At 35.0% G+C, this 15,228-nt stretch overlaps 1 protein-coding gene across 1 annotated transcript in view; it reads right to left on the reverse strand.

Moving 5' to 3' along the window:
• LOC126474821 (probable chitinase 10) overlaps positions 1-15,228 on the reverse strand; it is a 190,856-nt gene that overhangs the window by 25,152 nt on the left and 150,476 nt on the right. The window contains exons 33-34 of the mRNA XM_050102295.1: positions 13,300-13,485; positions 329-641 (exon numbers count right to left, since the gene is read on the reverse strand). Coding sequence (XP_049958252.1) covers positions 329-641; positions 13,300-13,485 — 499 coding nt within the window. The remainder of the gene's footprint in view (positions 1-328; positions 642-13,299; positions 13,486-15,228) is intronic.

Below are 15,228 nucleotides of genomic sequence, written 5' to 3' on the forward strand. Positions count from 1 at the left end.
TTGTAAGCTTACAGCTAGTGGCTACAATGTTGATTATACTTCATTATTATAAATTTGCTTATTACAGTATTTGACAATGAGGCCTTTTACGCATGATATATTTCTATAATCTAATGATATTTGGTGAATTCTACCCAACAAGATGCTCCCTACTCTGTTAATGTGAAGGTGTTTTGTTGCATCCTATACATTTTCTTGCCAGCCTGACAGTGGTTTGGAATGCTGCAAGGTAATAAAATCAAAAACTGTGTTTATTACTAGTTATACATCATGAAGATGCATTGAAATAGTGTTAAAGAAATGCTTATAGTAAAATTTGTTGCTATACCTTCAGAGCCTGGTTTCTCAGTGGCCTCAATATCACAGTTAGGGCCAGGGCCTGGGTAACCTCTTAGCACTCTGTTAATTGTTTTCAGCAAGGGATATTTCTCACAAGAACACACATTACGGAAATCATCCAGGTCTAAAGCCCAAATCATGCCACCACCTAATCCCATCCTTTTTATGAAGTTTGATTTATAACGAATCATTGACGTGTCATCAAAGGACACCCATTGATCACGCAAATATGCATAAGGCCCCATACGACCTTCTGGATCTTTCACAACCCTCCAGCCCTTCTTCTGGATATTTGTGCAAATCTGGAATAAAAAACATATAAGTAATTATTGTTGTTAGTATTTTCTTTGCAACAGAATATTTATAGTAGATCTGAATACCTGTTGTACTTATTACAAAACTAGTTACAGAAATGAATCGTGAAGTGCACTTTTATGATATTGCAAATAGAGAATGGCAAAAACAAAACAATACTTTACAACTTACTAAGTTTTCAGGTACTGCCGTGATACAAGAAGAAGTAGTAATTTTATTTCATAGTCTTTGTACATTCCTGAATAATACATTGGATTTGATGGAAAACAGGTCTGTTGCAGGAACAGCTGCTTGCTTTATTTCAATAGCATTCCTTACAAATCCACAAACATAGACTGAGGTGTGTAACCAAACTGCATCCCCTACCTTAGCATAAATTTCTCTCTTTTATCCAACTTTAGTTTTGATGCAATACATCATGCATTACAAATTATGTAAAGTGAAAAGTACATGAAATATAAAAACCTTGGGTGAAATATATGGAGAAAGCAGAGGAATGTGATGATGGGCATATGTTAAACTATTCCAAATCACTTAATTAACCCTTTCTGCATCTGCAATTCCAAATGGCATCATTAAGTATTTCTGGCTTTTCTGAGCTTCCAAATGCTTCAATGATACCATTTGGCATCACTTCACGTAGTTCCAAGTTTGGCCAACAGATCACAATGGCGTTTGCTTTCGTGATTCGCTGTTTGCTTGAAGTGCAGAACAGAGAAGTGTCGTGAGTTGTACTAATGCATTTGTGAGTGAACAATAACTGTCGTGTTTAGTTTTATTCTGTGTATACTGAAATTCTTGGTTATGGAACCAACTTTACCTAGTTCCTCAAGGACAAGAGAAAGAAATACGGTAAGTTTACAATACAGTTATGTATACATTTTTTTGAGTAATTATTGTGTGATTTCTAATCATGCCATTTGGAGTCTTTGATGCATTAGTATATATTAGGTATGCAAAAAATGAAATTGTATCATAAGAGTGAATTGTGTTTGTTCTTATATAATATTTCGTTGTTTTCATTGTTGCATCATATTTTCTTTATAGGTTAAGTGTGGAAAACATGAAGCTCTACGGGATGATGAAATTCTTCTTCTTCTTCTTCGTGGCGATGACTCTGAAATATCGGATGACGAAATTGTTTCGGATGATGAAAGTGACTATGATCCATCAGTACAGCAAGTATTGCCTCTACAGACAGCACCTGAACTGAACAGTTTAGAAGAAGTTCTTATTGATGATGAAACTCTCCTACCTGTATGGCTTGAAACTTCAGGAGCAGGAAATTCAAACTGCCTGAGCTATACGTGGATATGCAAGGATCTGCAGGGTATGGATGTTCAGTGTGCTGTGCAGTTTTTGGATCGACCAAGTGAAGAACGTTCTCCCCTCAAATATTTTGAAAGTTTTATTGATGAGACTATAATTGACAATTTAGTTACGCAGACAAATCTATACTCTTCTCAAGTGTTGGGACAAAGTATAAACACCAGTGCCAATGAAATAAGACAGTTCACTGGCATTCATTTACTAAGTGGTATTGTGAGTGTGCCGAGGTACAAGATGTATTGGGCAAATGAGACAAGGTGTAGTCAGATAGCTGATGTGATGCCACTCTGTCAATTTTACAAGTTGAGGCGGTATTTGCATGTGAATGATAATGCAAATATGTTACCCAGGGATGACCCTCATCACGATAAGTTGTTCAAGGTCAGGCCATTTTTAGATCAACTAAAGAACAATTTTCAAAAAACCAAAGTTGAAGAGTAAAACAGTATTGACGAACTTATTATTCCGCTAAAATCACATACATCTCTGTGCCAGTATATCACATCAAATCCACACAAATGGGGCATAAGAGTATTTGCTCGAGCTGGTATAAGTGGCTACATTTACACTTTTGAAGTGTATGTTGGGAAGGTGACAAACACTGCAAGCAATCCTGAGTTAGGAATGAGTGGAAATGTAGTGATTCAGCTGAATGAGAACTTGCCTAGGCATGCAAATTTCAAACTCTTTATGGGCAACTGGTACCTCCCACAACCTAGCTGTAAAGCTTAGAAATGAAGGAATATATGTTGTGGGAACCATCAGAAAAACCAGACTGGGTGGATGCCATCTGAAAAGAGATGCAGAGATGAAAAAAGAAGGCAGAGGAACCTGTAATTACTGTGTAGATGAAAATATATATATATCTAAAAACAAAGATGATGTGACTTACCAAATGAAAGTGCTGGCAGGTCGACAGACACACAAACAAACACAAACATACACACAAAATTCAAGCTTTCGCAACAAACTGTTGCCTCATCAGGAAAGAGGGAAGAAGAGGGAAAGACGAAAGGATGTCGGTATATGTCTGTATATGTGTGGATGGATATGTGCGTGTGTGCGAGTGTATACCTGTCCTTTTTTCCCCCTAAGGTAAGTCTTTCCGCTCCCGGGATTGGAATGACTCCTTACCCTCTCCCTTAAAACCCACTTCCTTTCGTCTTCCCCTCTCCTTCCCTCTTTCCTGATGAGGCAACAGTTTGTTGCGAAAGCTTGAATTTTGTGTGTATGTTTGTGTGTCTATCGACCTGCCAGCGCTTTTGTTCGGTAAGTCACCTCATCTTTGTTTTTTTAATATATATATATATATAAATATATATATATATATATATATATATATATATAAAAATATATATAAATATATAAATATATATATATATATATATATATATATATATATATATATATATATATATATATATATATATATATAATATATATAAATATTATATAAATAATATATATAAATAATATATAAATATATAAATATATAAATAATATATATAAATAATATAAATATAAATATAAATATATATAGATAAATATATATATATATTATATATAAATATATATATATATATATATATATATATATATATATATATATATATATATATATATATATATATATATATATATATATATATCTAAAAACAAAGATGATGTGACTTACCAAATGAAAGTGCTGGCAGGTCGACAGACACACAAACAAACACAAACATACACACAAAATTCTAGCTTTCGCAACCAACGGTTGCCTCGTCAGGAAAGAGGGAAGGAGAGGGAAAGATGAAAGGATTTGGGTTTTAAAGGAGAGGGTAAGGAGTCATTCCAATCCCGGGAGCGGAAAGACTTACCTTAGGGGGAAAAAAGGACGGGTATACACTCGCACACACACACATATCCATCCACACATATACAAACACAAGCAGGTATATGTGTGGATGGATATGTGTGTGTGTGCGAGTGTATACCCGTCCTTTTTTCCCCCTAAGGTAAGTCTTTCCGCTCCCGGGATTGGAATGACTCCTTACCCTCTCCTTTAAAACCCAAATCCTTTCATCTTTCCCTCTCCTTCCCTCTTTCCTGACGAGGCAACCGTTGGTTGCGAAAGCTAGAATTTTGTGTGTATGTTTGTGTTTGTTTGTGTGTCTGTCGACCTGCCAGCACTTTCATTTGGTAAGTCACATCATCTTTGTTTTTAGATATATATTTCCTACGTGGAATGTTTCCCTCTATTATAACTATATATATATATATATATATATATATATATATATATATATATATATATATATATAATTTTGAAATGGTACAACAATAAAGCTGTCCACCTGATTTCTACTTATAAAGGCAAGGAACCTGTTGAAAACGTGGCACGTTGGAGTAAAAAAAAACAGATCGTATATAGACGTTCCACATCCCAACATTGTGCAGGAGTATAATATGCACATGGGAGGAGTGGATCTCCATGATATGTTGGTCCAAATATACAGAATAAACATAAAAAGCAAGAGATACTACCTGAGAATTATTTTCCATTTCACAGACATGGCTTGTGTGAACGCTTGGCTGCTTTATAGGTGACAGAGCACTCATAAAAATGAGAAATATACACCACTGCTGAAGTTTCAAGCAGAAATAGCTAGTGCCTTGCTGAAGAAAGGAATTGGTACACCTGTAAGAAAGAGGGGTCATCCAAGTCTACCTGCTCCCAAAAGAAAGCCTAAGGCAATTCACCCAGTCGCTGGTGTGCGCTTTGACCAAATAGGACACTGGCCAGAGCATTTAGAATCAAAATCGCGATGCTGACTCTGTATGAAGGCATATTCAAGAGTTAAATGCTCCAAGTGCAATGTTGCATTGTGTTTTAACAAACAAAACAATTGTTTCAGAAATTTTCATTTTAAATAAATCAGTAAAAAATCAATTTGTGTTAAAAATAAATGAAAGGTTCAAAGACACATGCTGTTTTATTCCTTAACAAAACAATAAAGAGTTTTAACACTTATTAATAAAATAAATAAGAAATTAGTTTATGTATTTATTCTAAGTAATACTTATGGTGAATTTCTGTGACTATGATGCCATTTGGAATCATTATTTTATTTATTAACCAATAGCTTCAAAAGAACTTTTGCAATGGATATGGCATATGTGCAACATATACAGTAAATATTCATCACAAAAAAATTTTCCCCAATTTTTTTTTCTGAATGTGACGCACAAAAGGGTAATGCATTTCTGAACTGATACTTCATATTGTTGCCCCTACTAAAAATGTGGATTTATAACACCTTATGCATTTTGTTTTATTGATTAAGACATCATAATGCATCTGGAATGAAAAATATTTGCAATTTTGATTTGCTTTCAACATCTAAAACAGTTTGTTGCAAAATATATTCGATACTGATATTTACTCACAGCATTTTTGTCTGATTTCTGCTTATATCTTCCTGTGAATTCCTCTGGTATTCCTATTTTTGGCAAGTATGTTTCTGGCTTAACTTACATTCATTTTAAGTCCACACATTTCTTGGTAAGAATTATGACAAAATATAACACTTCTAGTGTAAGCTTACATCAAGAATAGTGTTGTTGCAGCATTTACATGACTCTCTCCCATGGGCCAAATAAATAAGAGACCATCTCTACTGCTCTTCTTCATAAATATTCAATATCCCCACTTAGACATATTTGGTATGGACGCCACACAAGTGAGCAATAATCAAAGATGGGATGCGCAACTGTTATGTAAGCAAACTCTTTTGTAGACTGATTGCTTTACCTACAACAGAGCCTACATGATCAATCAATTTCATATCTGCACAAGTTGTTACAACCACACATTTGCACACACTGACTGATTCCAATTAATGAGTAATAGAATACTATACTTTTGCATTTTATGAAGGCACAATTTTGTATGTCTGAATACTTAAAGCAAAGTACCAATTTTTGCACCACTTTGAAATCTTATCAAGATCAGCCCAAATATTTGTGCAATATTGCTCAGATAAAACAACATTACAAATAACTGTATCAGTCAAAAAAGGGCTGTGGTTACTTTTCAAATTTTCTGCCAAGTCATATGCATAAAACAAGGACAGCTAGGGTCTGATACATTCTAATGGGGCAAGCCTGAAGTTACCTCTATATCTGTCAATGGCTCTCCATTTGAGATGACATGTGGTATCCTCAATCCACACACAACTTTCATGTGTTACCCCATAAGACTGTACTGTTGGTAAAGGATGTGAAAGTGACAAGGGAACCATCTCAAGTGTGAAGTGTCAACAAATGATCTTAGTGAAACTTGGCAGGTGCATAGAGAGGGCAAAATAGTTCAATACATATTCTTTTGTTTGTGCTCAATTTCACTTTTAAGGTGTAAAACACACCCCAAAATGTAATTTGGAATTTTAGGTTTAGAGAGAAAATCTTCAAAACTATAATATATAAAAAAGGATTTTCACGTAGAAGTTGATATGTAATTAATGTTCTTGGAAACTGAGTAATCAAATTTTGTAATAATTTGAAATTTTGCAAAATACCCCATTGCCTGATAACGACATCCTCTTGAGGCAGATAGATTACATAATGGTAAGACAGAGATTTAGGAACCAGGTTTTAAATTGTAAGATATTTCCAGGGGCAGATGTGGACTCCGACCACAATCTATTGGTTATTATCTGTAGATTAAAACTGAAGAAACTGCAAAAAGGTGGGAATTTAAGGAGATGGGACCTGGATAAACTGACTAAACCAGAGGTTGTACAGAGTTTCATGGAGAGCATAAGGGAACAATTGACAGGAATAGGGGAAAGAAATACAGTAGAAGAAGAATGGGTAGCTCTGAGGGATGAAGTAGTGAAGGCAGCAGAGGATCAAGTAGGTAAAAAGACGAGGGCTAGTAGAAATCCTTGGGTAACAGAAGATATATTGAATTTAATTGATCAAAGGAGAAAATATAGAAATGCAGTAAATGAAGCAGGCAAAAAGGAATACAAATGTCTCAAAAATGAGATCGACAGGAAGTGCAAAATGGCTAAGCAGGTATGGCTATAGGACAAATGTAAGGATGTAGAGGCTTATCTCACTAGGGGTAAGATAGATACTGCCTACAGGAAAATTAAAGAGACTTTTGGAGATAAGAGAACCACTTGAATGAACATCAAGAGCTCAGATGGAAACCCAGTTCTAAGCAAAGAAGGGAAAGCAGAAAGGTGGAAGGAGTATACAGAGGGTCTATACAAGGGCAATGTACTTGAGGACAATATTCTGGAAATGGAACAGGATGTAGATGAAGATGAAATGGGAGATACAATACTGCGTGAAGAGTTTGACAGAGCAATGAAAGACCTGAGTTGAAACAAGGCCCCCGGAGTAGACAACATTCCATTAGAACCACTGACGGCCTTGGGAGAGTCAGTCCTGACAAAACTCTCCCATCTGGTGAGCAAGATGTATGAAACAGGCGAAATACCCTCAGACTTCAAGAGCTCAGATGGAAATCCAGTTCTAAGCAAAGAAGGAAAAGCAGAAAGGTGGAAGGAGTATATAGAGGGTCTATACAAGGGCGATGTTCTTGGGGACAACATTCTGGAAATGAAATCAGGTGTTGACAGATGTGAATATTACCGAACTATCAATTTAATAAGCTGCAAAATACTAACGTGAATTCTTTACAGATGAATGGAAAAACTGATAGAAGCCAACCTCGGGGAAGATCAGTTTGGATTCCGTAGAAATGTTGGAACACGTGAGGCAATACTGACCCTACGACTTATCTTAGAAGCTAGAATAAGGAAGGGCAAACCTACATTTCTAGCATTTGTAGACTTAGAGAAAGCTTTTGACAATGTTGACTGGAATACTCTCTTTCAAATTCTGAAGGTGGTGGGGGTAAAATACAGGGAGTGAAAAGCTATTTACAATTTGTACAGAAATCAGATGGCAGTTGTAAGAGTTGAGGGACATGAAAGGGAAGCAGTGGTTGGGAAGAGAGCGAGACAGGGTTGTAGTCTCTCCCCGATGTTATTCAATTTGTATATTGAGCAAGCAGTGAAGGAAACAAAAGAAAAGTTCGGAGTAGGTATTAAAATCCATGGAGGAGAAATAAAAACTTTGAGGTTCGCCGATGACATTGTAATTCTGTCAGAGACAGCAAAGGACTTGGAAGAGCAGTTGAACGGAATGGACAGTGTCTTGAAAGGAGGATATAAGATGAACATCAACAAAAGCAAAACGAGGATAATGGAATGTAGTCAAATTAAGTCGTGTGATGCTGAGGGTATTAGATTAGGAAATGAGACACTTAAAGTAGTAAAGGGGTTTTGCTATTTGGGGAGCAAAATAACTGATGACGGACAAAGTAGAGAGGATATAAAATGTAGACTGGCAATGGCAAGGAAAGCATTTCTGAAGAAGAGAAATTTGTTAACATCGAGTATAGATTTAAGTGTCAGGAAGTCGTTTCTGAAAGTATTTGTATGGAGTGTAGCCATGTATGGAAGTGAAACATGGACGATAAATAGTTTGGACAAGAAGAGAATAGAAGCTTTTGAAATGCGGTGCTACAGAAGAATGTTGAAGATTAGATGGGTAGATCACATAACTAATGAGGAAGTATTGAATAGGACTGGGGAGAACAGAAGTTTGTGGCACAATTTGACTAGAAGAAGGGATCGGTTGGTAGGACATGTTCTGAGGCATCAATGGATCACTAATTTTGTATTGGAGGGCAGCGTGGAGGGTAAAAATCATAGAGGGAGACCAAGAGATGAATACACTAAGCAGATTCAGAAGGATGTAGGTTGCGGTAAGTACTGGGAGATGAAGAAGCTTGCACAGGATAGAGTAACATGGAGAGCTGCATCAAACCAGTCTCAGGACTGAAGTCCACAACAACAAACCCCATTGCCATTAATTAATTCTTATGAATGAAAACTTTCATTACAACATAAATTAAAGAAGCTTCCAAGCCACATACATCCCTATGTAATAAATCTGGATCCTGAAATATCATTTTTGGAAAATAAACTGCACACAATGTGCTGTTAAGAGTATTTTCAACATAACTAATTAAAATATTTAAACATTCATTAATATTCAAATTATTTATTTTACTTACATTTGTTTTATGTTTTAAATTGTTATCTTTTGTTTTACATTCATGGTGTCTTTTTTAGTTTACCATTTCACATATGTGCAATTTGCCAATTGAAGATAATAATTCTTTATTAGGATACAAAATAATTACAATAACGATAATCTGTATGGAAGTGCTTAACCATAACATTTTTTATGCCATGAACATAAAATGAATGAAATTTCTTCATATAATATACATGGCAGAGAAGAAATATAAAAAAGTTTCAGCAGGATTTCAAACAGTCATGGCTGATCCTCTAAATAACCTGATGCATCTGGCATATTTTAGTACATTTGTAAGTGTTGGTGGAGAGAACTAATTATGTACTAATGACTGCAGCTTGATTATATTGTTTCTATGTGGAGATTGCCATGATAATCATTCAACTGAATTAGTACTTCTAACACTGAAAGCTATATACATCCCATAAGGGTACCTGTGCCATTGAGAGCTTTGGGATCAGCAGAAGAACAAGTTCCTAGGCCATAGGTTTTGTGTTCCAAACATTTTTTCCAGTGACCTCTGGAAGTATTTAACAATTATAGAGAGATTTCTCCCTCACTGGAAAGAAAACATCTTTCAAATATCTTTTGACCTGGTCAGTCATCTGATTACCAGATTTCGATGCTGTCATAAGGATGTTCATTAATATTCAAATTATTTATTTTACTTACATTTGTTTTATGTTTTAAATTGTTATCTTTTGTTTTACATTCATGGTGTCTTTTTTAGTTTACCATTTCACATATGTGCAATTTGCCAATTGAAGATAATAATTCTTTATTAGGATACAAAATAATTACAATAATGATAATCTGTATGGAAGTGCTTAACCATAACATTTTTTATGCCATGAACATAAAATGAATGAAATTTCTTCATATAACATACATGGCAGAGAAGAAATATAAAAAAGTTTCAGCAGGATTTCAAACAGTCATGGCTGATCCTCTAAATAACCTGATGCATCTGGCATATTTTAGTACATTTGTAAGTGTTGGTGGAGAGAACTAATTATGTACTAATGACTGCAGCTTGATTATATTGTTTCTATGTGGAGATTGCCATGATAATCATTCAACTGAATTAGTACTTCTAACACTGAAAGCTATATACATCCCATAAGGGTACCTGTGCCATTGAGAGCTTTGGGATCAGCAGAAGAACAAGTTCCTAGGCCATAGGTTTTGTGTTCCAAACATTTTTTCCAGTGACCTCTGGAAGTATTTAACAATTATAGAGAGATTTCTCCCTCACTGGAAAGAAAACATCTTTCAAATATCTTTTGACCTGGTCAGTCATCTGATTACCAGATTTCGATGCTGTCATAAGGATGTTTGGGGCTTCAAAAAGAGATTCTTGAATTCTTGGTTCAACTCATCACTAGTTTCTTTTGAAACTATGAAAAGGTATGTGACCAGGGTTAAAAGAAAACATTTTGAGCATCATACCTGAGGACAAGAAACATTTGATGATCCCAAAGGGCTCAATGGCACAGTTGCAGGCAAGCAACATATACCGCTTGCAATTTTTGAAGAACTTTGTGAGAAGATTTTCAGATCTAGTTCTGCTGAATGATTATAATGTCAATCTCCATATGAGGAACAATAAAGTCAAACTGCAGTCACTAATACATAATTAACTCTCTTCACCATGGCTTACCAGTGTACTGAAATATGCCTGATACAAATCAGAATATTGAGAGGATTGACCATGACAGTTTGAAATCCTGCAGAATTTTGTTTTATATCTCTTTGTTGTGTATATTACCTGAAGAAATTTTGTTCATTTCATGTGCATGCTGTAAAAAAGATGTTATTTTTAAACACTTCCTTACAGGTTATCATTATTGCAAATACCTTGTATCATAAAAATTAATTACTTCTTATTTTGAGTTAACAAAATAAATGTACATGAAGTGATAAAAAAAGGGAAAGAAAAAAATGTAAAATGTAAAACAATTATTTAAAACACAAAACAAATATAACTAAAACAAATAATTAGAATAGTAATGAATGTTTACATATTTTAACTAGTTATCTTGAAAACACTCTGACAGCACATTGTGTGCAGCTTATTTTCCAAAATTGGTCTTTTGTGATCCAGTTTTATTACACAGGGATACATGTGGCTTGGAAGCTTCTTTAATTTATGTTGTAATAAAAGTTTTCATTTGTCAGAATTAATTAATGGTGGTGGGCATTTTGCGGTATTTCAACTTATTACAAAAATTGATTATACAGTTTTCAAGAATGTTAATTACATATCAATTATTATATGAAAGTAATTGCTTATATATCATTGTTTTGAAGAGATTCCCTCTAAACCAAAAATGCCAAATTACCTTTCAGGGTGTGTTTTACCACTTAAAAGTGAAATTGGCCACAAACAAAAACATATTGCGATATTTTGCTCCCTCTATTCTGGCAAGACTGTTTATTGACACTTGAGAATGTTCCCTTGTGAGTCAAACATATACTTTCAATATGCTCAGCTGTGTGCCAAGAATCTATGTCATCAATTCAATGCTTTACACAACTTCCAGTATCTAGTATCTTTTGGTTCTTCGGTGTGATTCAGGCCCAGTAATTGAATATAAATAATTTTTGTAACTGATTGTTAATGTTTTGTGTTTATCATTAGGAGCAGTTCTCAGAGACTGGCAAAAGTATTTTGGAGTTCTTAGCTACTATTTTAATTCAGAATATAATTTCTATATATATTAAAAGATAAAATAATAACAAAGGAAAAAGGGAAGCTGACTGTATGGAACAAGCAACTTCACTTAAATCTGTGCAGCAACCTGAACCATTCTAACACAATTTGGGAACACTGGTGAGGTGCATTGTTTTGCTCAAGGTACAGATAATCTGTGGGATGCTGTAGGTGAACAAACAGATGTACATTTGAAGAAAGTACATTTGCCAGTGAGACATGACACTAGGGGGTGCATTTTACCCATATTGTCATCTCCACATAAGAACACTCCTACCATCTTCCTGAACCAAACCCAGTTGACAAGCAGTATGTATCTTCTCACGTGTTTTTTAAAAATGTACATATTCTGTGATTGGCATGTATCAATGTGTACCATGCCGCACCAGTCTAGGAGGCCATTTTCCATGATGTCTTGTAGTAGTAATAGTTCCATGTGGCTCAACAGCCTGGTGTAATTGCGAACCACTTTGGTGACATGTGCAACTCTAATCTATCCCATTAATCATACCAGGCAAAGGGGATCTAAGTGGAATCCAAACCACATCTTGTTCTGAGCGAATTTTCTAACAGTGGTCTTTCAGCACCCATACTCTGTGACCTACAATGTGCAATAAGCAGAGATATAGGAATACTGTGGTCAGTTTGCACCCCATAGTAAGGTTGATCTCCAATTCTAGTTGTCCAGAAGTAAACTGAAGAGTTGTCTGCCACACTGTGGGCTGACTACATATTGTTATTACTACCTCAGGGACCGATGGCCTTTGTAGTCTGGTCCCTTCAACCTCCACAAACAAACCAACCATTACTACCTCATTTGCCATTGCGATGAGTGCTCTTACTACAACATAGCAACTACCCCACATGTGGTTACTAACGAATGTACAGATATTATAATCTGTTCTGTTATTGATACTTGTCTGTCATTTCTCATAATTTTCTCAGACTCTCCTGCGAAAAAGTTGCCCTGTAGTGCTGTGAAGGGTGGAATCAGCATGTGATGTGGGTGCAGCTGCTAGCAACATACTGTTCACACTGTGAATAAATACTGCAGCTGTCAGAATCGCATCCCCCCTCTTACTTTTTATGAAGTTAGTGCATCTTATAAATGGTCAGAATTTGTTCTTGCCTGTTTACTGTTCCACATTTTGATTACTCACTGGATGTATTTATCCTGCTTTAGGAAAACATATGCTGTACTGTGGACTTTGTTGCTGGTCAGTCACTCATTCTATGAAGTCTGTCAGTAGAGACCCAAGGAATGGTCTGTTTATTTCCAATGGTCTTTGCATAGGCTCTACATCACTCTCTGTACAAGTGGTCATGAACTTTGTTTCTACCTGCTCCCAAGTAGAATGTTAAACTCTTTGTTGTGGTAACAAGGTAATCAATATGAGGACACAAAAACTTAAATCTACCTCCATCACCTCACCCTCATTTACCTCATAATAGGAAAGGAATCCACGTGCTCTCGTAGACTCTCCAGCTTCACCTCCCCCATATGTTGGTGCATTCAAGCCATGGTCTGAGTTGTCAGCAAGACTGAATGACTGTCCATACATTGGCATTCCCATCACTATTTTTTTGGGGCTGGCTCCCTTCTGAATCCAGTAGTGGATTGAAAAATTCTGTGAACAAGAAAACAGTAATTACATTTTCTGTCAATTTCTCATAATATCGCATAAAAAGCACAACTTTTAATTAACAGAATATTTGCACTTCACATACTAGATGTCATTTTGATTTCTGTACTTTATTGTGTGAGAGACTGGTTATCCTCATTTCCACAATAAAATAAATAAATAAAACCATCTGTTGTATTGTGTCAGAGGGCAGTTATAAATCTTGGGTGGAAAAATGTACATGTTGATCGAGAAATTACAGTTAAGGCCAAAATGTTTTCAGAGAGTCTATGAAATAATAAAGTGCAAAACTGCTTCAACACATTAAGAACACAAATTGATAATGAATGGAGTTAGTGTTATCTGTATTATAGTCATTGTAGTGAGTGCTTTCACTGTGTTGTTTCTTCCTTTCTGGTTTGAAAGATAAACCTACAGAATCTGAATGTTTATTCTAGGAAGAATGAACCAATAAGGAGAAAAAAATAAATCACACATGTCATAGCTGTATATAAATACACATATGCTCTACTTTCATAATAAGTAAGGAGAAGTATTCTTTAAAGAATGTGAAAATGGAACCTATGTGTTTGATGAGACAGTGCTGTCTCCTATACAATACATAAAGCTGTGCAATAGTAAGAAAAAACACTTTTTAAAACAACAAACAAAAATACCTTCTAGATCCCAATGAAATCTCACGAAATAGAGACAGAACTGCTCATATCAACACAAGTTGCGCTGAAGTTTGTTTTTCAGAAATGTGAGACTGATATCCGCATTTAATGCTTATTCACATTAGTGTTGGTTAATATTTTGAAAAAATGAGTTTTGTAGTAAGCCTTAGTAACTATCATTACAGTATATTGATAATAGTAACTATCTCCTGAACAGTGCTGGATAAAACAGTAAATTAATTTAAAATTAAACAAGAGACAATTTTCGTAGGAAAATTTTACATTACTTTATCCCTATAATAAGTTAATTTGTTATTAGAAAAAGGCTTTCCAAAAATACCAACAACAGTTACTTTCTCTTTATGAAGTCTATTAAAAGAATATTGTGCAGTGAAATGGGGAATGGAATCTTAAAGAGATTATAGTTGACTCATGCTCTCCGTCACTAATTTTTGAGATGGTGACACAATCTAAAAATGAAAACAGTCTTTATTAAAGTGATACTAAGTAATTGTTCAATTAAACTGCCATGTTTATATATTTATCTATGTATTAGAAGATGAAAAAATACATAATAAACAAAACTGTTAGCATAAGTTACTGTATTCCAGAAGGGCTACAGCAGATTGTACAGCAACTCATACATTAACACATAGTTATTTTGAAGAACTTGCTGGATTGCTGTTCCCATTGCAATACACAATGGCATGCAATAGGAAGAGGGGACATTTTTATAAAACGAGAACCAAAGATACCTTTTAGATCCTAATATCACCTCACAAAACAGACACAGAACTACCCATACACTTTACAGTTTCTCTCCAGTGTAAAGAAAATGAACACTGAGGTGATTGTTCACTTTATCTTCAGAGTACTGACTAGTTAAGTGCAAATGTAGTTCAGCAATCTAATTCCATCCTTTTCCCCAACAGATAACTGAAACTGCATTTTCAAGAAAATTTACGTGACACCAATAAAATAAATTCTATTTCTTATTTACCAAGTCTAGACACTGCATAGTTATTAACTATTATTTGATTATAGCAGGATGTAAGTACTAATGGGGGAAGAA

The sequence above is a fragment of the Schistocerca serialis genome, chromosome 4, assembly GCF_023864345.2.
Source record: "Schistocerca serialis cubense isolate TAMUIC-IGC-003099 chromosome 4, iqSchSeri2.2, whole genome shotgun sequence".
NCBI classification, from domain to species: Eukaryota; Metazoa; Arthropoda; class Insecta; order Orthoptera; family Acrididae; genus Schistocerca; species Schistocerca serialis.